The sequence below is a fragment of the Erythranthe guttata genome, chromosome 8, assembly GCF_056151865.1.
Source record: "Erythranthe guttata isolate IM_541 chromosome 8, IM_541, whole genome shotgun sequence".
NCBI lineage: Eukaryota > Viridiplantae > Streptophyta > Magnoliopsida > Lamiales > Phrymaceae > Erythranthe > Erythranthe guttata.
Window position 1 is genome coordinate 24,139,364 of NC_142540.1, and position 23,986 is coordinate 24,163,349.

The 23,986-nt window shown below is 35.7% G+C and overlaps 1 protein-coding gene across 1 annotated transcript; it reads right to left on the reverse strand.

The window, feature by feature from the left end:
- Positions 1-16,941: 16,941 nt before the first annotated feature.
- On the reverse strand, positions 16,942-20,826 carry LOC105965160 (kinase-interacting protein 1). The gene is made up of 2 exons (XM_088822482.1): positions 20,333-20,826; positions 16,942-19,724 (listed from the first exon to the last, which is right to left on the reverse strand). Exons 1-2 carry the CDS (start codon positions 20,424-20,426, stop codon positions 17,179-17,181), a joined length of 2,640 nt encoding a protein of 879 aa, XP_088678608.1. The 5' UTR covers positions 20,427-20,826; the 3' UTR covers positions 16,942-17,178.
- Positions 20,827-23,986: the final 3,160 nt, after the last annotated feature.

Sequence of the window (23,986 nt, forward strand, 5' to 3'; positions counted from 1 at the left end):
ATAAGGAGGATTTTCGTAATTTGACCTTGCCCAAGGGATTAGGCCGTAATTTACCCTAAATAATATATATGTATACATACACTAATATAAATATATAAAGTTAAAAAAAATAAATATTTGTTCATTTTAGTTATACTATATAACACTAATATTTTCTATTTTTTCTTTTTGTTTTTAATTTAGTTTCAGTACCAGAAAAAATTAGAAGGAAAAAGAATTTAGTGAGGTAGCTCGTTAAAAGTTTGAGCTCGAAATGTTTATAAGTTCATGGGCTGACTCGTGAGTTTTTATTAGTTAATTATCAATATATATTAATAGGGTAAATCACGAAAAAAAAAAAAAAAAAAAAAACCACTCGTGTTTGTGTAATTACAATCACCCATTAACTATGAATCTTCTTACATGTTTATCCTTATGGTGTCAAATTCAATATAATCTTCTAGATTATGTGGAATATTTTATAGTTTGTACTCATTTTGTGCAAAAATGCGATGCACCACATTCTGATATGTTCAAGCTAATAGACACGTCTAAGATCATCTTGTTTCAAAATATGGAGCTCGAATGGGTAAAACTGGTACAAACTGTTAATTATTTCATATAATTTAGAAAATTCCACTAAATTGGACACCGCAATGGTAGACGCATAAAAAGATTCATAGTTGAGGAGTGGCGCAATTACCAAACGTGAGGGGTTTTTCGTAATTTAATCTTATCTGACGGGTTTACCCTAAATAATATATATATGTGTATATACAATAATATAAATATATAAAAGTTATAAAATTAAATATTTGTTCATTTTTAGTTATACCATATAATATAACACTAAAAAGATATAACATGGATATAAAAAAATCAAAGAAAATAAAATAAGCTGGAGTTGATCAGCCTGAGCTTTATCTCAAAAAATAAATGTTCGAGTTTAAGCTCGTCAAATTCAACTTGGGTTCGAGTACGCTTAATCAGTTGGGCTCGGGTCGTACTTGTGATTGACTCATCTACGCCCATAGATATGAATTAATGATTTTGAAAAGTGACCAATAATCGAATTCTTATATGAATCCCAATTATGATCCAAGACAAATCGAAATTCCTAACATATAGTATTTTCTAAAAATGAAAAAAAAAATGTATCGAGCAAAATACAATTATATTATGTTAAAATTGAAGAAAGTGAAAAAAAAAAAAAAAAAAATTGGGGGGTGGCCGGTGGGGTGGGTTTGTGGGGGGTGGGGGGGGGGGGGGGGAGGGGGGGAGGGGGGGTGGGTTGGGGGTCGGCCTGATCAGAAGGAAATTGTCTGCAGCAAAGGGTCGCGAAAGATACGGGCTGCTGGGTTGGTGCTCTTTGTCTTTGGGGCAATATTTTTTATTTACATTTTATTATTATTATTTTTTTTAATTAAATGCATGTTACTACTTACTACCAACTATTTTACTATTTACAATGTTTGGAATATGCTTGGTTGAGTTTACAAATTAATTATTCATAATATGGTCATAACATTCAAAACTGAATTATTAATAATTAGTCTACATTTCACGTATTATTTACAAGTTATTATATAATTTATGGTGTTACCCAATGAGTGGATGTTAATTTCCTTCTTACTTCTCAGTAAAAATTAAAATAAAAAACAAAGTAGGAAATAAAATAAAAATATCCATTCTCATGTGATCGTGCAAATATGCACATGATCAAGTTTTCTTCGACTATTATCTCTTTTAACTGCTGAAGTTAAGATCTTCCAAGAAGAGTTCTCCGTCGGATTGACTTCGGGTTTGGGAGGTAATTACCGAGAGAAAACGCATATCTTTAGCGAATTCTCGTGTAAGTTAGAATGATTTTGATGGAACTACGTCTACCGGAATAATACACATGGGATTTTTAAGTCTTGTCACGTTTAGGACTCTTTATTCCTTATTTACAAAACATGTTCCACAAGTTTCGGAATCTCTCGGATGTGATCTCGGTTTTCGGAAAAGACAATATCCAGGGTTGCTCGATTGAACTGGGCTTTGATCCGGGAAGCAAGATTAGTTCGGCGCATAAACTCTAGCCCGTTATGCGAAATCGACTCCATCATATATAGTGCATATAAATTTTTGGGTAAATTCCACTTTCCCCCTTTTACTTTGGCTAGGTATTATTTTACCTCGTTCTACTCTCGATTGCATCGATTTATCCTCTGCACTTGAAAAATTGTCTCAATGTGGCTCTAGTTGTTTTTTAGTTGTCAGACATTTGACCTCAATACCGTGTTATTTAAGCTCTGAAATTACACCTCCCACAATTTAAATAATTATTAAAAAAACATCAACAAAAAAAAAAATATTCAAGACAACAAGAAAACATAGTCCACGACGCTAGCCACAATTTTTTTTTAATTTTTTTTTAATAATTATTTAAACTAGGAGGGGTGACTTTTTTTTTGTAATGTTCGGACTAAAATCAAACGGTGTTAAGGTAAAAACGTCTGAAAACTAAAGATGATGGCCACATTGAGACAATTTTTCAAATACATGGGGGCAAATCGACGCAATCGAGAGTATGAGGGTGGAAAGTGGAATTTACGCTAAATTTTTACAAGTGTATGTGCGGGTGGGGGTTAATATAAATATGTTAATTAGTACCCAACTAAGGTTGCAGTTGCACACATATATGACGAGACAAATGGGCGAATAAACAGGAGAAGTATGAGCCGGTGATTAGGGCTTGTTTGGTTCTCATCAATTAATTAATAAAATAAAATAAAATTGTGAGGGCATACCCAGGAATTAAGGTGGTCCTATATATATATATATATGTATGATGCCACATCGAGACTACCGTAGCCTATAGTAGACCCTCACCCCCAACATTGTTACCTATCTTGTCTCCTTGTACGTATATATGTTTCCATTGTGACTGTGTATGTATTTTTTGTATATATGTGTATATCTGTATTTTGAAAATTAAATTCATTTCAATTATTATTTTAAATAGCTTTAGTGTAGATCGGATTTGAATAATAGTAATTAATAATAATTTTAACATTTCATGTACTTGTTCTATTCCAATCGATGTAGCACGGACACAAAAACAGTGGTACAGGAAAAAGGACATGGGGAAACAACATATACTAATATTGGGGATACGGGAGCTTAGAAAAAACGCGTTAATATTAATATTATAGGGGTATATTTATAAATATGTTATTTAAACATATATAAGTTTTTTTTTATATATTTTCATACGAACATATTCAAAATAAATTTTGCAATCAACTATCTGTTTAAAATTGATCATTAAATCGTGTAAAATAATTAGGGAAGCGATAAAAGTATTTGAAAATTTGTTATTCAAACATGTAATAACTTTTTAGAAATTACAAAATAACCCGTGAAATATCCAGCAGGTGTCCTCTAGCATCCGACACCAAACGTGTCCAAAACATGAGTCGAGTCGCTTCGGGATTGGGTTCAGGACCAACCCGCCCGGACCAAGTTGCACCTTTTCCCTTCATTTGGATCCGAGCCAAACCCATAGGATTATTAAAGTTGCTAAAATTGGATTTCATTAGAGTGAGGAAAAAAACCGAAAAAACGATTATTTTTAAGTTATTATTTAAAATAATTTTAGTGTGGATCTGATTTAAAATTTATTAACTTGTAATAATTTTAACTAACATTTCACTTTTTTATGTACTCGCTCGATTGTCATCTATGTAGCACGGATACGAAAAATAGAGAAACGGATAAGGGGAAACATCGTATCCCAAAAATGAGGATACGGGAGCTAAGGAAAAACGTGTAAATATTAAAATTATAGGTGTATATTTATATATATACTATATAAACATATACATAAGCTTTTATTTATATATAAATTATTTTTATATATTATCATACAAAGATATTCAGAATAAATTTTATTATTCACTATCAATTTACAATTGATCATTAAATCGTGTAAACAATTAGGAAAGTGACAAAAATATTTTTAAAAATCTGTTATTTACTCATAAGGTGTTCGGCAGATTTTCTCGATACGCATAAATATTAAGAATGTGAAGTTTATGTGCTATATATTTTGGCATATCTAAGAATTCCATACGGTATGCGAGTCGAGTCGCCTCGGGTTTGGGTTCAAGACCGACCCGTCCGGACCAAGTTCCACATTTTCCGTTCATTTGGATCCGAACCAAACCCATTGGATTATTAAAGTTGCTAAAAATTGGATTTCATCCTTTTGACTAGTATCAATGTATCCACGTGACGTATCACATGCTCTACTTATTACTATAAATAAATTAATAAATTAATTAATTAGAATTAAGTAAAATTAAAAATAAAATACTGCCACGATTTTGTCGAGCGTGTGCACTATCATTGGTGACTTATGTCGTTGAACCCCACTTAGATATTTATTTAAATGTTTTTTATTCAACAATTAAAAATTTATACTCGGAATAGTTCTTGAATACAACATCAAATTGACCACTATTTCTCATCTAAAAGATTACATTAATTATTATCAAATTAGTCAATAACTTTAGTTGTTTTTATTATAATTTTAAAATGTAACTAGTTAAAATAAATTCAGAGACTAATTAGAAGATATTAGAGAAATATTAAATGTGAGTATCAAGATTTGGAAAATTGACAATGCCAAATTAAATATAATAATTAAGTCCAAAAAATTAAATAAGCGGATTTCTTATTATAGTATGGAGTATCATTTTTTATACGTAAATTTAAATTGAAACTTTTGTTTTTATTGAAACACGTGTAACAAAATTCCAGCAAAAGCTCCTATGTTTACACGTATCGAAATACATTGCATCGTGCCAAAGAGTGTATATTTTAATATTTTTTATTTATAATTTATAAAGCCAATAGTTTATTAAACTTTATACATACACTATACAGTGTGTGTGGGTATTAATTTGTATTTAATTAATTTTGCTAATTCGTATTTTAATTCTTTAATTATTCTTTAATTAATTTTGCTTCGTACTTTAATAATTACTCTACTTTATTATTAAAAAAATAAGAAAAATATATAAAAATATTTATTTTATCATGTCATTTATCACTTATAAGAGTTCCAATGCATTAATTTTTTCTTCTCCTCAATTTTGCTCCCATCAACATAACTAAGGGACAAATTACATGAGAGATAAATAAATAGGAAATGGTATTTTAGTTCAATTAGTGAAATTTATTTGGAATTTATGCATATTTATTTGTTTTCTTAAATGTCGAAACCTTAAACGACATACTATATAAAATAGATAAAGAACTACTTCATCGAGCTATCTCTTATAAGCAGTGGCGATTGTTTTCTTAGCAATTGTCAGTCACTAAAAATTTGAACACCCTTAACTAAAATTCTAAATCCGCCTGTATCGAAGACCCGACATTATATATATATATATATATATATATATATATATATATATATATATATATATATATATATATATATATATATATATATATATATATATATATATAACCTTATGAATTTATTACTTTCATTTAAGGCAAGTGTGAATCAAGATAATTTATTTATAAATAGGAATTAATATACTTTCTTTAAAACCCATTTATAAAGTTCAAAATTGAACCTTATATAATTACATAAATTGGTTATTTTATATTATTAAGTTAAAAATATTACTCATAATAACTAATTGTTTCCTATTATCAGACAACTAATGTATCTAAAGACAATTAATAATAACATAAATCAAAATGAGGTGAGTATATTAAGTTAAAAATATTAATAATAACTAATTTTTTTTTTAAACTTTTTTTTTTTTTAAATTAGAACACAAAATAGAATAATTTAAATTTAAAAGGGTTTTGCAAATACTCGGCTCGTGCAAGACAATCACTGCCTTTTGACCTTTGACCAGGGGGGAAAGCACGTGCGTGGCATCGTTTGACTCAAATATCTCGACAACTGCGGGGAGGCGCACGTGCAGTTTTTGTTTTATTTGGGCATTAATTATTGTTAAACATAGTTAATAGGATCTTAGTAGTATTTAAAAGTATGATCATTTATTTAGGGACTTCCTTTTCCTGTTATATCTCCTGCCATGTCAGCCTACTCAGCACCTATTGCAGAATTCTTGTTTCATCATGGGCCCCCCCTTCTTTTGATTGTTAAATTATTTCATTTTTTTTTATCTAACACCCTAAGAACAACTTCTATAATTTAAAACTTCTGAATGCCATTTTAGGCCGGTGGTAGGACTACTGATTTCGATTTCGATTTCGGTTTCGGTCATTTTTTTTATCTAACACCCAAATGAGAACTTCTATAATTTAAAACTTCTAAATGCCATTTTAGGCCGGTTGCAGGACTACTGATTTCGATTTTGGTTTCGGTTTCGATTATGCATCTCCTGCAAGATACAAATTAGTAGTTCTAGAAAAACCATATGAACAGTAATTCGTTAATGCATAACTAACTATTATTTAGAGCATGTTTAGCTAAATTTATTTTCAACAACAGATTAACTCTTACATCTAATAAGTTGTTTTAAGAGCTGATAAACTATTACGTCTTATTTTCAGAATTACTCTTTAAAGCGTATGAATAATAAACTTATAAGCTATTTTTACTCATCATAATATCTTAAATAAAAATATGGGGTGAATCTATTTTTTACAACATATCCTAAAAACCCTCCATCAGCTGATGTTACTTTTATAAATTACTAGATACTTTGAAAGAGTTTTGGTGATGCTAGAAAGTAGATCACCTTAGAGTGTTAAAGTAGGATGAGCTGGAAGAGCAGAATGGATCACTGACTCACGAGCTTGATGACTTTGAGATAACTACGATCACAGAACACGTGAACTAGGCCAGGGGTTGATCCGGCGGAAACCCCTCCGACGCTCAAGTCAGACGTGCGGATAGTGGAAATAGTCCAGAGAATACAGTTGATAGTATTGCTCCGTTAATAGGACGTACCTTAAGGAATGAGTTCAAACCTTTATTTATAGCTTAATTGAGATTGTCGGGCCCAAACCTTACTTAAAGGTGATTGGGCTTCGGTGATAGTGGTCTTCGATATTGGGCTCGTGGCTCAGTAGGTAAATAATTTGTAGGCCCATTGGGTTGATCCAATTAGGCATCATATCATTAAGCCCCCCACTCTCGAGTCGAAGGGCCATGTCGAAATGGATTCTCGATCGTGTCGAGAGTAAAAATTGTAGTGGTCGCTCTTTGGCATATGGCCTGATGGTGTGCGAAAACGCGTTGGAGCGTATGTCGGAGGGGCGTGAAGGCGCGTTGGCGCGTAGCGCGACCAAGCTGTCGCGATATAAGTTACTTGAGTTGTCGGTGTTGTCCCGCGGCGATGTAGTAGCTCGGATCAAGTTATCTCCTCGTGGGAGTTGTCTCTTCGCGGGGTAATAGAGTTGATCGAGTTTGCTCCTCGTGGGAGTTGTCTCGCGATAATGTAGTAGCACGAAGCGAGTATTCTCCTCGTGGGAGTTGTTATTTATCGACATTGTCAATGTTTTGACGCGTTGCTTGTATGTATTTACATATAGCCTGGAGCGTGATGTACTTGAGGAGGGGATCAGGCTCTCAAGATTTCTTTTTATGGGGATCGTGCCCCTTGTTAGACCTCGTGGGTCGTAAATATTTTTTGGACTGTGGCCACGTTTTAATGAAGGACCCATCGAAAACAAGTAGATAAATTTTGAGTAATCAAGCTGGCCAGACTATCTAGATTCCCATAATATCTCTAAGTGTTTGTAGGGTTGTAATCGTGCTAACTTGAGCTTGCGATTAGATAGTGAATTTCGGGCGAGTTGTTACCTCATGGGAGTTGTCTCACAGCGAAGTTATAGGAGCATTAGACGCGCGACTGGGGAGCATGCGGATTCATGTCGCTCTGAGCGAGTAGTCTCCTTGTTGGAGTTGTCTCGCATCGAGTCTTATTACCGAGCGAGGTAGCTCCTCGTGGGAGTTGCCTTGCAACGGGTTCGTAGTGCCGAGTGATTTGGCTCCTCGTGGGAGTTGTTTCGCTGCGGGTTGGTAGTACCGAGCGAGTTGTCTCCTCGTGGGAGTTGTCTCTCTGCGGTTTGGTAGTACCGAGCGAGTTGTCTCTTTGTGGGAGTTGTCTCGCTGTGGGTTGTAGGATCGAGCGAGTTGTCTCCTCGTGGGAGTTATCTCGTTGTGGGTTGTAGGCCCGAGCGAGTTGTCTCCTCGTGGGAGCTGTCTCGCTGTGTGTTGTAGGACAGAGCGAGTTGTCTCCTCGTGGGAGTTGTCTCGCTGTGTGTTGTAGGACAGAGCGAGTGGTCTCCTCATAGGAGTTATCTCGCTGTGGTTTCGTAGACCCGAGGGAGTTGGCTCATCGTGGGAGTTGCCTCGCAACGGGTTATATGACGGAACGAGTGGTCTCCTCGTGAGAGTTGTCTTGCAAGCCCCCCACTCTCGAGACGATGTGGGAGCCAAGTCGCAAAGATCGCATCGAGAGTAGATCGGTGTTGTGGTGTACCGTTAATTGTTGGCGAGGCGCGAAAAGAAAATGATAATTTTTATTTATCCGTTAAAGAGTACACGCGATTTAGTAAAGTGTGTTGAAAATCTCGCACAATTTAGTAAAGCGAGGTGAAATCGGTAGGTGATTTGGCGGTGTGCAGTGCAAGTTGCGCGCGACTAGATGAGTGAAGAAGGGGGCCGCGCGCGCCATTTGATGTGGTATAGGGTGGCGCGCGCGATGTGATGGTGGCTGGTGTATGACGCCATGGAGGATGATGTGATGGTGGCATCTAGCCACGTGCTGCTGCTCCTTTTGTTTTACTTTTTTTTTTTTTTTTTTTTTTTTGTTACACCGCGCGCGCCTTCTCATGAGCGCGTGGCAGTCACGCGCGCGTGCTGGGCACGCGCTGCTCCATTCCTTTTTGTTTTTTTTTCCTGACGCGCGTCAACCGAGACACGCGGCGCCCCTCGTGGGCGTGCCGTGCACGCGCTGACAGCTTTTGTTTTTTTTTTTTTCCTGCTATTTCTTTTTTCTTCATCTTCTTCTCCTTTTTCTTTCTTCTCCATCTTCTTCTTTTTTCTTATTCTTCTATTTCTTTTTTCTTCATCTTCTTCTCCTTTTTCTTTCTCACGCGCGCAATTTGACCCCCTCTTATTTTTTATTTTTTTTGGTGGTTGATTTTCACCCCTTGGGATGTTCTATTTTTTGAGTAGGGAGATTATATTCGTCTCTTGAGATGTGATGTGAACCCACTTGGGATTGAAAGGTAAGGGTGATGCCCAACCTTGGGATGGGATAACCGTCCACTGTAGGATGAGGCGCTCGAGACCTATGGTCTGAGGTGGATGCGCACGGTTGTGTCGTTGCTTCAGTGACAACACGAGTTGAAGCTTTCGCGGTCGTACACTGGAGGTCCTCATCGGTTATTTGAACCGTTTGATGAGCAAATAGAAGTTGATCTTGTTGAAGCTTCAGCGATCATGCGCTGAAGGTCTTCATCGGTTATCTGAACCGTTCGAGGAGCAAGTAGAAGTTGATCTTGTTGAAGCTTTAGCGATCATGCGCTGAAGGTCTTCATCGGTTATTTGAACCGTTCCAGGAGCAAGTAGACCTTGGCGAACGAAATATTTTGGGGGCAGAGGTAAGCCCCCAGGGAGTCGATAACCCTTGGCGAACGAAATATTTTGGGGGCAGTTGTAAGCCCTTAGGGAGTCGATAACCCTTGGCGAACGAAATATTTTGGGGGCACTATAAACCCCCAGGGAGTCGATAACCCTTGGCGAACGAAATATTTTGGGGCCAGAGGTAAGCCCCCAGGGAGTCGATAACCCTTGGCGAAATATTTTGGGGGCAAAAGTAAGCCCCCAGGGAGTCGATAACCCTTGGCGAACGAAATGTTTAGGGGGGAAGTTAAACCCCCAGGGAGTCGATAACTCTTGATAGCGTTGAAGGGCCTCCTCGGTTGTCTGAACCGATCGAAGGGCGGGGAGAAGTGGATCCGAGGATCTAGTGGGACATCACGAGGAGGGTCTCGTGGTGGATCCCGAGCATGGAGAGGAGGAAGTGGCAAGCCAGAGCCTCCACGAGGTGGGAGGTTGTAGGTAGTGTCACACTTCCCTGGGCAGAAGTCTCCAGGCCATCTTGCGCGCTACGTGATCTTGTTTGCCTTCCCACAGACGGCGCCAAAATGGTGATGCTAGAAAGTAGATCACCTTAGAGTGTTGAAGTAGGATGAGCTGGAAGAGCAGAATGGATCACTGACTCACGAGCTTGATGACCTTGAGATACCTACGATCACAGAACACGTGAACTAGGCCGGGGGTTGATCCGGCGGAAACCCCTCCGACGCTCAAGTCAGACGTGCGGATAGTGGAAATAGTCCAGATAATACAGTTGATAGTATTGCTCCGTTAATAGGACGTACCTTAAGGAATGAGTTCAAACCTTTATTTATAGCTTAGTTGAGATTGTCGGGCCCAAACCTTACTTAAAGGTGATTGGGCTTCGGTGATAGTGGTCTTCGATATTGGGCTCGTGGCTCAGTAGGTAAATAATTTGTAGGCCCATTGGGTTGACCCAATTAAGCATCATATCAAGTTTATAAGCTCTTAAACATTTTATAAGCTATTTTTAACATCTTATAAACTTAGTCAAATTCCCTCTAGTATAAGAAGACTTTACTAAAAATGACTCAATTGTCAATTTGTCATTTGTTTTTGTCACTAATATTGTGTATTTATACAGAGTTCTACAGTTAATTGGATAACTTATTTGATAAAAGCCGACAGCATGTGTTAAAGTCATGTCAATTTAGTGCAACATTTTTTTGTACTTCTTATAAGCCGATTTTTCTCAGACAGAATAAAACCCAATATTTGGAGAAATTGTTCCTTTTTTCCTTTTGTCTAATTTCTTTTTCTTTATTCCTTTTGATTGGCCCCTTTTTTACCTTTTAATTAAATAAACAAAACCCAAAATTAATTAATAATTTGGATATTTTGAGTTGATGATTCGGGCTCGATTCTTTAACATGGGCCAGTTGAAATATAGGTTAGGCCTAATATAGGAGTTCCAATATGGCCTCGAGAGCATGTACAATGGACTAGCTAAAAAACCATCTCCAAACAGTGGGGTCCACGTGCCATGTACTCATTTTCATTCACTTTATTACCTCTCTAAAAGTGGGTCCCACATTTATCACTCTTTAAATTTAAATTGCTCCAATGGGTATATTTTATTGCTCTCCAAAATGACACTTCAAATATTAAACTATAATAAAATATTCTCTATTAATATAAAAGAATACAAATTAAATTTTCAAGAATTTATATTGAATTAATAAAATTGATATAATTAACTTGACTTTGAAATTAGGCTAATTTACGTAAACAAAAATTACCATTTAATCATGTTGTGATTTACGTTAGTTTATTTTTTTATTTCTTATTTTCTGTAATATATAAAAAGCTAATTAATAATATGAAAATTTAATGTAATATCGTAGTTTAGTAATAGGTTTTATTAATGATCAATTTAAATTTACTTTCATTTTATCATTATTGATAAAATTTGTTGAAATACTTAATTATTATAAAAAAATTAAGAATATAAAATTAACAAATAACATAAAATTTTATTTTATTTACTAAATATATTGTTTTTCGTTTGTTCGCTTCAATAAGCAAAAAAATTAAATTTGAAATTTAATTAGCATTTAAAATTTATAAATATTTCAATTTATCATTTAAATATACACATAAATTAAAGTTAAATAAAATAGAAATAATAGAACAAGTAAATAATATAAAAAGATATTGGTAAAAAATAAATGGGCCCACATACCTTTGATAGCTTGCTCCATAACTGTGGCGATAGGTTTAGTTACTCTCCAAATTTGGAGAGCCATGAAGAGCCTTTAACTATTCCACTGGAGCACAATTTCCTCTCCAAATTTTACCTAGTCTTAAAGTCTGATACAAAAAGAGCTTTTAATGAGCCCATTGTACATGCTTTGAGCCCATTATACCCTTTAATACTACATTGACATACCCATCACATTTAAAATTGTCCATTATACCCTTCAATACTAGGTAAGGCCATCTCCAACAGTTGTTTCAAAGTTGATTGTTCATATCTTTAATTTGACACACGTACACTGTTATGCACCACTACTTTTAACTACATACTCTAACAACATTGCTTACAATTTAAACAACAACTATATTTTATTATTTTTTCATATTTTAATTTTGAATTTTCCGTAAATTTGTAAATTAAAAGGGATGGGTTGTTGTTGTTTTTGCACAATTGATTAAAGTTTAACTTTGGTTTTCCAAATTTGAGAAACCAAATTTACGATTTGTTAAAATTTGCATTTTTCCACTATGTTGTTGGAGTTCTATTTTTGTCCTCAAAATGTGTAAAAAGTGCAAATAATAGAATTGCACTTGACTGTTGGAGTTGCCCTAACACACGCTATTAATCGTAAACTATTCCTCTTTTCCCCTCTCCCGATTTATCTCTCTCACCGCCGTCGCCGCTCGGCAATAATTATTGATTCGGGACAAATATTTAAAAGTTGTTTATATCCAAAAGGAAAAGATATTTACGATAATTCTCTTTGTGAGCAGGATATAATAAGACTATACACGTGCTTAAGTTGCGATAATTGGATGATTATCATCGAAATTACCTACCGACGCATAAACAAGTTATGGTTAAGAATTAAGACGGGCAGTAAAATTTCAAACCTTCAAATCAAACAATCAAGTAAGAAGCTATTAATATATAGAGTCAATGACGCGCCCCCCCCCCCCCCCCCAAAGTTAGGCAAAATTACGAAAACACCCCCCACCTATCCGTAGTTACCAAAACCATGACGTTTGTTTCCATCTACACTAACCCCCTTACAATGTGATTTTCACGTAATCTTTTTTATCCGAAGTAATATTTCCCTGAAAATACCGATTCTACCCCTACAGACGTGACATTTAACATTTAAAAAAAAAGGAAAAAGAATTTAAAAAAATCATCTCTCCTCTTCTGGTAAGGCATGCACTGAGGTTCAGCTAGAGAAGGCAGTGAGAGGAAGAGCCAATGTGGTTCAAGAAACGGAGGAATTGAGAAAGAGTAGAGATATTTTACAACGAAAAATCGAGTTCTGTATAGAAAAAAGTAGCAAAGAAAAATAATGGGTTCGATTTTTTTGATTACAGACAAGTCTCTGCTGCAGAAATCGTAACAACAATTGAAGAATTCTCCGAATGTTTCAAACTCAAATCTAGCTGTAACTCAAAGAATATTGTTTATCGGGGCCGAAACAATCATATAACAGTTGCAGTTAAAATGTACAATATGTCAGCAAATGAAACATCCCTTGAATTCGTCACAACCAAGGTAATCAATTGTCTAACAGAAAATTGATAAATGAAAAAAAAAAAACGATGCTAACTAAACAAGCTTTTTCGACTGTAGGCGAAATTTCTTGGCCAAAATAAAGCACCCTAATGTATTACGAAAGAATCATCATTACCTAAGTTGGCATGCTCGTAAATTTATCGCAGCCAAAATATGCTCCCCTCTCGGATTTCTTCACAAGGCAAAGGCTCAGCCAATTATACATGGCAACTTAAATAACGTTCACGAAAATCAACGGTTTAAAGTGTCCTTTGTTGTACGATGATTATTAAACCCGATATCAAGTTAGATAGACAAGTTTTTGGGAACTTACTTGTGCAGCTTCTGACTGGTAAGAAGTATTCGTCTGTAATAATAAAGCTATTCCGAGTTTAGACCATTCAGCAAATTAAATTGCATTTTTAATTTGCGCCCTCGAATTAAAAAACTGCGTTTTGCTCCATATCATATGAAAGTCGTTTAGGTGCAGTTGCGAGCGAAAATACTATACTAGTCGAAAAAATACAACCCTCTATCCAAAATACAAAGTTGGGGGCCATGGCCCCCCGTAGACCTATGCTAGCTCCCCCACTGAACTAATTATCACTAATACAGTGACCAAATGTGCAATACAAAACATTACTCAACAAAGACGACTCTCAATGTATTCAAGTACCTCAAAAACTCGAACATTTCAAACCGTTCTAATGCTTCGAAGAGCTATTGTAGTAAACGGGAATTTCCGTTCTTCTTCGAAGCTCGAACAAGTGAAACGGTGCTATATACAGTTAAACCTCTATAAATTAATACAGTCGTGACTAGCAAAATTCTATTAATTTAGCGAAATATTAAATTATCGAACTAATAATGTAGTAGGTTTTTACCGAGTCGGGATCAGAAAAAACTATTATTTAAGGGAGATTATTAGTTTATCGAGGTTCTACTGTATATATTTAGCGAAAACAAACAAATGCAAATGTTTGAAGAATCATGAGCCAAACACATAGAATTTGTGGTTTTAATTTTTTTTTTATGGAAGTGATTATTATCACAATTAACGTCAGAAAAAAAAAACCATCACTTAATCAATCCACTTGATCATTTACACACATTCACCAAAAACAAAATTAAAAATCAGGAATTATTAAGGAAAAAAAATCGAACGCGCGAAGAGTTATTTTGGGGGTACCGAAAGCGGAGGAGAGTGGCGGCGCGTGATTCATACCTGCTGTTGTGCGTGTTGGCGCCGGAGGTAGGTTAAGACTATTACCATAACGCGAGCCAACTTCATCCTCGAATCGAGGCGGCGAAGAAGCTCGGCTTGCTTGGCTCGGACGCGCTCCAGCAGCACCGCCGCCTCCGCCAGGAGCTCCCTCAGCAAAACCAGGTTTTCCTCCGTAACCGGTGGGGTTCCGATGATCTCGTCTTTCGACGGCAGCTGCTCCCTGATGTAGCACATGGTTTCGATTTCTGGCTTCTTTTGGTTGTACCTTTGATTTTGATTTTTTTTTTTTTTTTTTTTTGATTTTTTTGATTTAGAGGCCGACATAATTGATTTTAATTAGCGAAAGTATTAGTAGGGTTGAAATTTGGAATTAAATTTCTAATTTTGGCCACACTTCTCATTGGCTAAATTCCGATTTTGGTATAGTTTTTTATTTTTTTGATTTTCAATCCGATTTTTATTAGAAATGGTATTTATTTATGGGTTAAATTACAACCATCTCTAAGATATGATCAAATTACGAAAAATGCCATATCGTTTAGATAATTACATCTGCCCTACTCAATTATGAATTTTCTTACATCTCCACCCTTATGGTGTCAAATTCAACATAATCATCTACATTCCGTGTAATGTTCTCTAGTTTGTACTCGTTTTGTGCAAAAATACAGTTTCTGATGCACCACAATCTGGTATATACAAGCTAAAAAACACATCATATGATCATCTTGCTTCAAAATGTGGAGCTCGAATGGGATAAAACGGGCACAAAGTTGAGAATATTCCATATAATCTAGAGCATTCCTTTAATTTGAAACCACACGGGTGGACGTATAAAAAGATTTATAGTTGATGAGATGGTTGTACTTACCCAAACAAGAGGGGTTTTTCGTAATATAACCATATGCTAATGGGTGGTTGTAATTTACCCTTATTTATTTTATTTACTGCAAAAATAATTATTTTTGCATTTATTTCACTTCTTATGAGTTGTGTTGCAAAGTTCAAAGTCTATGATATTTTTCCTCTTTAAAAAAATATATATACGAACACTTTTATTTTGGTTACATTATCGAATGTAGCTAGACGATCAACTATTTTATTCCCATTCCTTTCAATAAAAGAGAACGAACAATTTCCCAAATACAAGATAATGACTCTATGACACTCTTCTATCAAAGCATCATACGCTGAGAAACTCTTTGCAGTGAACCTAAGTGCGTTGACTTATCAAAAAAAAAAAAAAAAACCTAAGTGCGTTGATCACTTTAATGCAGCTTCCTTCGAAAACGAATGTGGTCCGTGCCTTCTATATGACCGTCAAGATTGCATGTAAAGTTGCTCTAGCTTCGCCCGTTAACCGTTCTTGGACAACTTTAATGTTTAACGTCCTTTTCTTTTTCTCTTCCATTTTATTCGTCTTATTCACAAAAAATACAAATCTTTTTGTAAGTTTTAGAATTACTTATGTGATTTTCAAAAATTTTGGTATGAGAATGGATTTCTAGATTCTAAAATCTTTAGAACCAGAATTGGAAAATGTGGAATTAGTTTTGTACTTCCGATTTTTTTTTAAAATGCTAATTTTGATGTGTTCCGTTCAACTTTCACCCGTAAATATTAGGGATTATTATTTAGAAGTTCAATGAGCTATACATCTTCATTTTAAGGACAAAAGAACTTATTTATCTAGAACTCCATATGTATATATAAAATTTCTATAAATTCAATACGATATTACTATCCCTAAATTTCTATAAATCTTAAGTTCACCCAATAAAGTTCTCGCTCCACCCCCACGAATTGATTTGTTTTCTCCATGTGTGCCAAGTACAAATAAAAATAGCCATATATAATTATACATTAAGCGCGCACACATGAGTGTCAGAGGCGAAGCTAAGTCGAGTGTTGGGTGGGCAGACAACCCACCCTCACTCAATTTTTTTTAATGGTTGTTTAATATAATTAGCTCATTCAATTCATTTTTAGCCCACCAATTGTAGTTTAAAAACCTACAATAATTACATTTTGAACATTATATTTACTCATTTTGTTATGTATTTTACGAATAGGTTCTTAAAAAAATTGGGGGCGCTGCCGCTGAACCCCGTAATATTTAGCCCACCCTAATATCAAATTCTGGCAGCACCACTATAAGTGTGTGTGATTATATATCGATTTACGATTCAAATCCATCCTATATAAATTACCAAACGCAGCATCTAATTTCTGGTCAATCGAGTCTATCAAACCAAGTCTAAACTATTCTTTGATTGAGGAGAGTAAGCAATAACTTTTTTGAATTAGAGCGGGTAAATTGCATTTCACCCCTCATGAACCTCAATTACGAATAAAATCCAGGAAAAAAAAGCACACTTAATTAATTACACAAACAAAGAAGAAGAAGAAGAAGAAGAAGAAGAAGAAGAAGAAGAAGAAGCAATTCTCTACAATCTACAGGAATCTCAGCTCACAATCAAGCTATCCCTGCTTCAGAAGAAGAAGAAAAAATGTCGATTTTTTACAGAAAAAGATTCCGATTCGATTCGATTCGATTCAAAGCAAGCATCAATTGATTTTGGAGAGACGAATTCCAGCTTTCAGTATTTGGTACCTTCTACTCGGATGCATGCACGCGAATATCGACTGCTTCGGTTTCTTCACCTTCGTCCCGAACAAAAACGACCGCAGCGGAACCCTAGGCCGGCTCAAATTCTCCGACTGTCCGCCGCCGCCGGAGATCCCGAACTCCTCGTCCAGACTCCTCAGCGTCTTCTCGATATCCACCTGCAGCACCCGCGCGTGGTCCAGACCCGCCTGCAGCTCCTCCCTCACCTTGCTATTCTCCTGCTTCATGCTCAGCGTCTCCCCCTGAAACTTCGCCGCCTGGTGGCTGCTGAACCCGATCGCGTCCCCCTCCACCCCCTCCCTCAGCGCCGCCGCGATCTCCTCCTGGATCCCGCACAGCGACGAGTTCCGCCGCTTCAGCTCGTCCTTCAGCGACGCGCTCTGATCCAGCCACGCGCCGAGCTCCCTCTGTATCTCCCGCAGGTGCTTGTAAACGGGCCGGGCCTCCGATTTCGCCATGGATCCGTCGGGCTTCCTCTTCTCCCTGATCTTCGAGATCTCGTCCTGCAGATCCTGCGCCTCCGTTTTGAATTTTTGTATTTGATGAAATGCCGAGCTGAATCTCAACCAGAAATCCAGGTTTTCGTCCAGAATCGCATCGATATCGGTTCGTAGCTTCTCCTCAACCCTAGAAATCGACGGCGTTCTGTCGATAAAAATCAATTTAATCTCTTCTTCATCTTCTTCATTTGCAATTGGATTGTTATTGCTCACATGTTCATTCATTGAATTAATATCTCCTCCTCCCTGAAAGTTTAACCTCTGTTTCAGGTTCTGAATTTCTTCGTCTTTTCTCGACATGCCTCGTTTCAGATCCCGGATTTGCAGCACCGTGTCAAATTGGCTGTCTTTCTCCTTCTTCTCCATATCTGCAAGCTTCTTCTTAACCTCTTTATAATTCCTTAGAATTGTTGTGTACTCTTTCAGTAGAACCTTCTCCTTATCCTCCATTCCACTTAAGAGCATCATTTGCCAGTTTACGTCGTCTTCTTTCTCCGCGTTCGTCGACTCCTTCGGTTTCCTATCCATAAACGTAACCGATTTTCGGAACCCTCGTTGCACCATTCCTTGTTCAGGCACAGATAAATCACAAACCTGGACGTTTTTATCCACTTCCTTCACTTCCTCGGTCGCCTCTGTTTTTAAAACGGCACCCGGTTTTTTATCATTCGCGCTTAAAATTTGCACATCTTCTTTAGCTTTGATAACCTCCTCTATCTCTTCGTCCGGCTTTACGCTAGTTAGTTTTTCAGACAAGCGGTCGAGGTTCGAACGAGCCTCGGCGAAGTTCGTTTGCAGATTACTGCTTCGGCTTTCGACGTTCTTGTTCAAATCTTGAATCTTGTTCAATCTGCCCTCCATTTCCCTCACCCTCGTGCTTAATACCTGCGTATCGTCCACGAGATTCTCCTTCTCCTCCTCCAAATTCCGAATCTGGTTGTTCAAATCGTCGGTTTCCGTCTTCAACGTGCTGACAAGAACTGTCTGTGACGAGACAGCAGTTTCCAAACCGATCACCTTATTGACCAGCTGATCGATTTTCTCCGCCAACTGGGACACGGACAAAGGGGCGTTCGAGCCCAAATCGGAGCTTTCTTGAGCGGGCCCATTTAGACCCTCGATCTCCTTCGTTTCTAGAATCAACTCAATCACGTCTTTCTGCGATTCGTTGTTGTTTTCGACGTAGGTTGTTTGTTGTTGTTCTTGCATGTACTTCTGCCTGAGCGTCTGCAAACGCTGACATGCAGCTTCGATCCGCTTGTACTCCTCTTTCGCCTCTCTAGTCGACTTCTCTTGTTTCTCTTGCAACAAAATTAAGGTTTCTTGACATGATTTAAGCGCCGCCTCAGCCATTAATCTCCTAGCTTCATCGTCTTCAATAACCACATCCATATCGAATTCGTCTTGGAGTTTCGACACCTTTTTCTGCATTTCCGTAATTTGGCTCTCGATCCCCCAATATTTCGCCACCCCATTCTCGTACGAGCTTTTAACGAACTCTTTAACTGTCTGCAATGCTAGAATATCCTTTTGGATCTTGTTGATTTCTTCAAGTGCTTCTTCTTTAGTCAAACCCGATTTCTGCTCGCTCTCTGCTGCTTTCTTTTTGTCTTTGATCTCCTTCGAAGCTTTGGCTATGATTCTTTTTAGATTTTTATTCGGGGCTTTCTTGGGAACTTCCGGAATCTGCTGGGTTTTTGAGGGAATAATATTTGGAGGAGGGGGGCCCACGTAATCTTCGTCTACCTCGGAAATATCGAACTGGACTTGTTCGGGAAATACAGTTGCGATTGTGTGATTGGCGTTCTGTAATTCCTTGGATAGAAGATCGTATCTATCTGCCAAGGCTCGAAAAGCTTTGTAAGCTTCTTCGACTGAGAGTATAAGCTCGGGCCTTCTCTTGTAGTACATTTCGGCTCTCTTGGCGAACGAGTCTCCGTCTTCTTGAATTAGTGTGAGCATGCTTTTCACTTTGTCTTCCATATCTATTCATGCAAAAAGAGTTTGTAGTTTCATATAATATAGTCCTCAAATATGTCGAATTTTCCGATGATTTATCATTTATCATGCAAGTTGCATCTATACTCATCCAATCAAAAAACATATATTTAGTACAAACACATGAAATTCATTAACTTTGTCAACATAAATGACCATTTCTCACAAATCAAGAAACACGAGCAATGATTCGTTTTCGTGGAAAAATTGGTTTAACTACGTATTATTATCGGTTAAAGCAACAAAGGAAAATGAAGATTCTATATCACCAAGACTGCAGAACAATGATCAAGTAAAAGTTTTTGCACAATATCAGCAAATGCACTATGTATTCTGCAATTTTTTCGCCTTTTCCTCGTGTTTTATGAAACTTAGTAATAGAAATTTCAGGCTAAAGAATCTACGATAAATAACGCCGTGAATCAATGGCGTAAAAGATACATTCTCAACTAAATAAACGATACGAAAGATCAAATGTGAACTGGCAAAAACCCCGACGAAATGATTTAACACATAAAAAACCTAAAAAATAATGAACCAAAATCTCTTACAACAAGCAATGTAATGAAAAAAGAAGAAGACAATATTAAAGTACCTTGAAGGCTCTGTTCGAGCCATTTCGACTGCTTCGTCCGAATGTGGCTAGCCCACCACCACGAATATGCATTGCTTGCAGCTCTCTGCAACATTTTTTTTCGAAATCTGATCGTTTCAAACTCTTCTTCTTTCTTTCGTTTTCGTTTTCGGGTTGTTGTTCTTGTTGCGGTTTCGATAACCGAAACAAATCAATGGCCCGGCCCGAAAAACCTTCTCTCCCCTTCTAACACAAATTCAGCAGAGATCAAGAATTGAACAAGAAAGAGAAGGGGTTTCCATCATATTTGAAAGGGTTTTTTCGTTTCTTTTTATTGTATTATTTTCTCATTGCCATTAGTGGGATAAGAATGAAAAAAAAAGAAATGAAATCACAATCTAAGTCGATATTGTGTGGGATTAATAGGCTAAGAGGTTTTTCCGGTCCTAATTTAGAAAGTAGCCAACCAATATATTGTATATCTCTCTTTACTTGTTTTCAAAATTAAAAAAATTAAAAAATTAAATATGTATCTAACTTTACTAGTTTACTAAATGAACGTGGCGTCCACTGGCTTTTTGCACAGCTTGGCAAGAATAGATACCTAAAGCAAAAGGCTGGCAATCTTTATTTTACCTTTACACCCTTCTTCCTCCAATTTAATTTTTTTATAATTCTCCCAAAATTTTTTAGATTCCATTTCTAATAGTACCATCATTATCACCTCAATTTGACATGTGTAGCGTTGCTCATATATAATCAAAATTCACTAAGAGTTATGTTTTAATATAAATCAAGTTTCTAAAAAGCGGTTATCGGGTTTGAGATGGTTAGTGACCGTCACATGATAAATCGGTGCGGCGATGATTAATTGAAAGATAAATTGGATTTTAGATTAAGTGTAATATATTTGTCAATACTCGAAACATATATTAAAAAATATTTAAACATGATATATCCCACCGCCACCTTCTGCCACCGATCGCCCTCAGTCTCTAGCAGTCGTCGGACAAGTGTGCTTATTTTTGGTTAGTAAGTTTCGGTCAGGTTCTTCTTTCTTAATGGAGGTGGTGACTTGGTTTGGTTTGGTTTGGTTTGGTTTTGGTTGAAGATATTGAGTTGAAATTTGAAAAAAAAAAAAAAAAAAAAAAGAAAGAAAAAAGAAAAAACAAATTTTTTTTCCCGATTTATTGACCCAATATATCGGTTTGATTCGCCTCAATACGCTATACACCGCCGCAACCTGCCACACCGACATCGTAAACATTTACGACCGCCACCGATATGGCGGCCGATATATCGACCGCCACGACAGAATACTGATATAAATATATAAAACTTAATAACAAAAACAAAATATTTATTTATGTTATTTCACTTGTGAAGAAAAAAAAGGAAAAAAATCGACACGTCTTCACCAAATCCCCGTGGCCCACCTGACGAAAAAGAAAAAAAAAAAAAAATTGGAACTCCGAAATGCCAATTGCCCATGTCTTTGGATCTTTCTATTAATTTTTGTTTCTATGTTTTTCAATTATTGAGTTAAACATAAAAAATGAGAATATTCGTTCCGATTCGGGGAATAAATTATTTCTTCATTGATGAATCTAATGAATTTCATCGATTTTATGGATATCCCACCATGGACGTAAGATTTCATGAATCCTTTTGCAAGAACAGAACATTTCATTGGGTAAAGATAAGACATTTTCTACTTTAATTTGTATATAGTCTTTCTTCTTTCTTCTTTGTTCTTCACTTCTTTGTGGATATTATATTTGTTTATACTATGCTACACTGGGTGAAATACACCGGATATATCTTTATTACTCATAAGCACATAAATACCCACACATCTACATTGGTGTGTGTAGATCAACGATAAAAATTCACCCAATGTAACCTTCATCGGGTGTAACATATAAATAATTATACTGTAGGATTGAAATGTTTCCTTGCAAGAATACATGTGTATTTTTATCTTTCAAAATGCCTTCTATTTATGTTTCTCTTACTGCTTTTACACCCCTCTATCCAAAACAAAGGGCATTTCAGTCCACAATTAATATAAAACGGGCTTTTTGTGAGAATGTCATTGACCATTAATCTAGATTCATCCTTTTTATTTCTTATGCAAATAAACTCATTCCTTTAACATATATTATAAATAAAGAGACGAACTCAATTTTTTAACACAACAAATTATTACGTAACATAGTGATTTTGTTGTATAAGTAATATTTTTGTTTTTACCTAGGCCACAAAATATTTGGAAAAAAAAATTTAAAAAAGAAAAAAAAAATCAACACCTAAAGCTAGCGGTAAAAAATGAAGTTAAAATTGGGTTAGGGGTCAAAATTGAATAAGTTGTGAAATTGGAATTAAAAATATGAAATTGAACTTTATTAAAATGTGAACGGTTTTTTTGTAAAAAAATAAAATTAAGAATGGACCGAAACTTTGAATAAGTTGTCCACCATATATTTATTGATCGAAGGATATAATAGGGAATTCATAAATTATAACAATATTGATAATGTTATCAATTTCCATCAAAAAATGTAACAAAGGATATAAAACATTTAACGTAAATAAATATGTAATCATATCTGCAATCATTACAGGTCTGTATGACTCATCATCGTTTTCCATAAATAAATAAATATATATAAATAAAATTTAATATTCAAAATTTGATGTAAAAATAAATTATTTAGCTGCCCCCTGTTTACCCAATTGCAAACAAAAATGTACAGTGGGATTAATTAATAAAAAAAAATGAAAAAGAGCAACACAAAATACTGTTGCTTCAAGGGAACGAGTTGACAACAAATAAATACAGATTGTCAACCAGATAATGAAGCCTGGAAATTTAATTCTAATTCAAATTTGAAATCTTTCCTTTTGCTTTGAAATAATAAAATATATAATCTATCAAAAATAAAAAATAATAATAAATAAATAGCAGGAGAAAAAAAAAATAGAAGGAATTTCTGTAGATGCAAATTATTTCTCTATGATGATTTCTGTGTTGTGTTGTGATGGTTGTAGTTATATAGAAGGGCTGAGGAAGCTAGGGTTTTGGGTTTACAGTGGGCTTGCGGCCTATGTTAGATTAATTATTGTACTTATAATTAATAAAAAAAAATCATTTTTTTCTTTTTGGGATTGCTCCAAAATAAAGTTCTACTTCCTAGAATCCAAAAAAAAAATAAAATTCTAAGGGCTCGTTTGACTACATATATTGTAATTGTATTAGATGAGATTGAACTAATTCTCTACTGACTAATTAATTATTTTGTTAGTAAGATATTTGATTTCTTAGATAAATTAGCTAAATTTGTTAAATTTGTTTGTTGTATATGACTTGTTAACAATAATAGATAGGGTAAATTACAAACACCCCCCTGAGGTATGGTCAAATTACAAAAACACCCCTCTTGTTTGGATAATTACAACCACCCCCCTCAACTCCTCAAATTTAGTGGAATTTTCGAGATTATATGTAATATTATCACTTTTGTACCCGTTTTATCCCATTCAAACTCTACATTATGAAGCAAGATGATCATAATATGTGATTTTTAGCTTGTATATATCAGTTTGTGGTGCATCGGAAACTGTATTTTTTACGCAAAACGAGTACAAACTAGAGCACATTTCACGGAATCTAAA

Excerpts from the sequence above, each read along its gene's own strand:
- LOC105965160 (XM_088822482.1), bottom strand. The coding sequence starts at position 20,426 with ATGTTGCAGAGAGCTGCAAGCAATGCATATTCGTGGTGGTGGGCTAGC. Across the intron at positions 19,725-20,332 it reads GCTCGAACAGAGCCTTCAAG|ATATGGAAGACAAAGTGAAA; the intron begins GTACTTTAATAT and ends TTGCATGAATAG.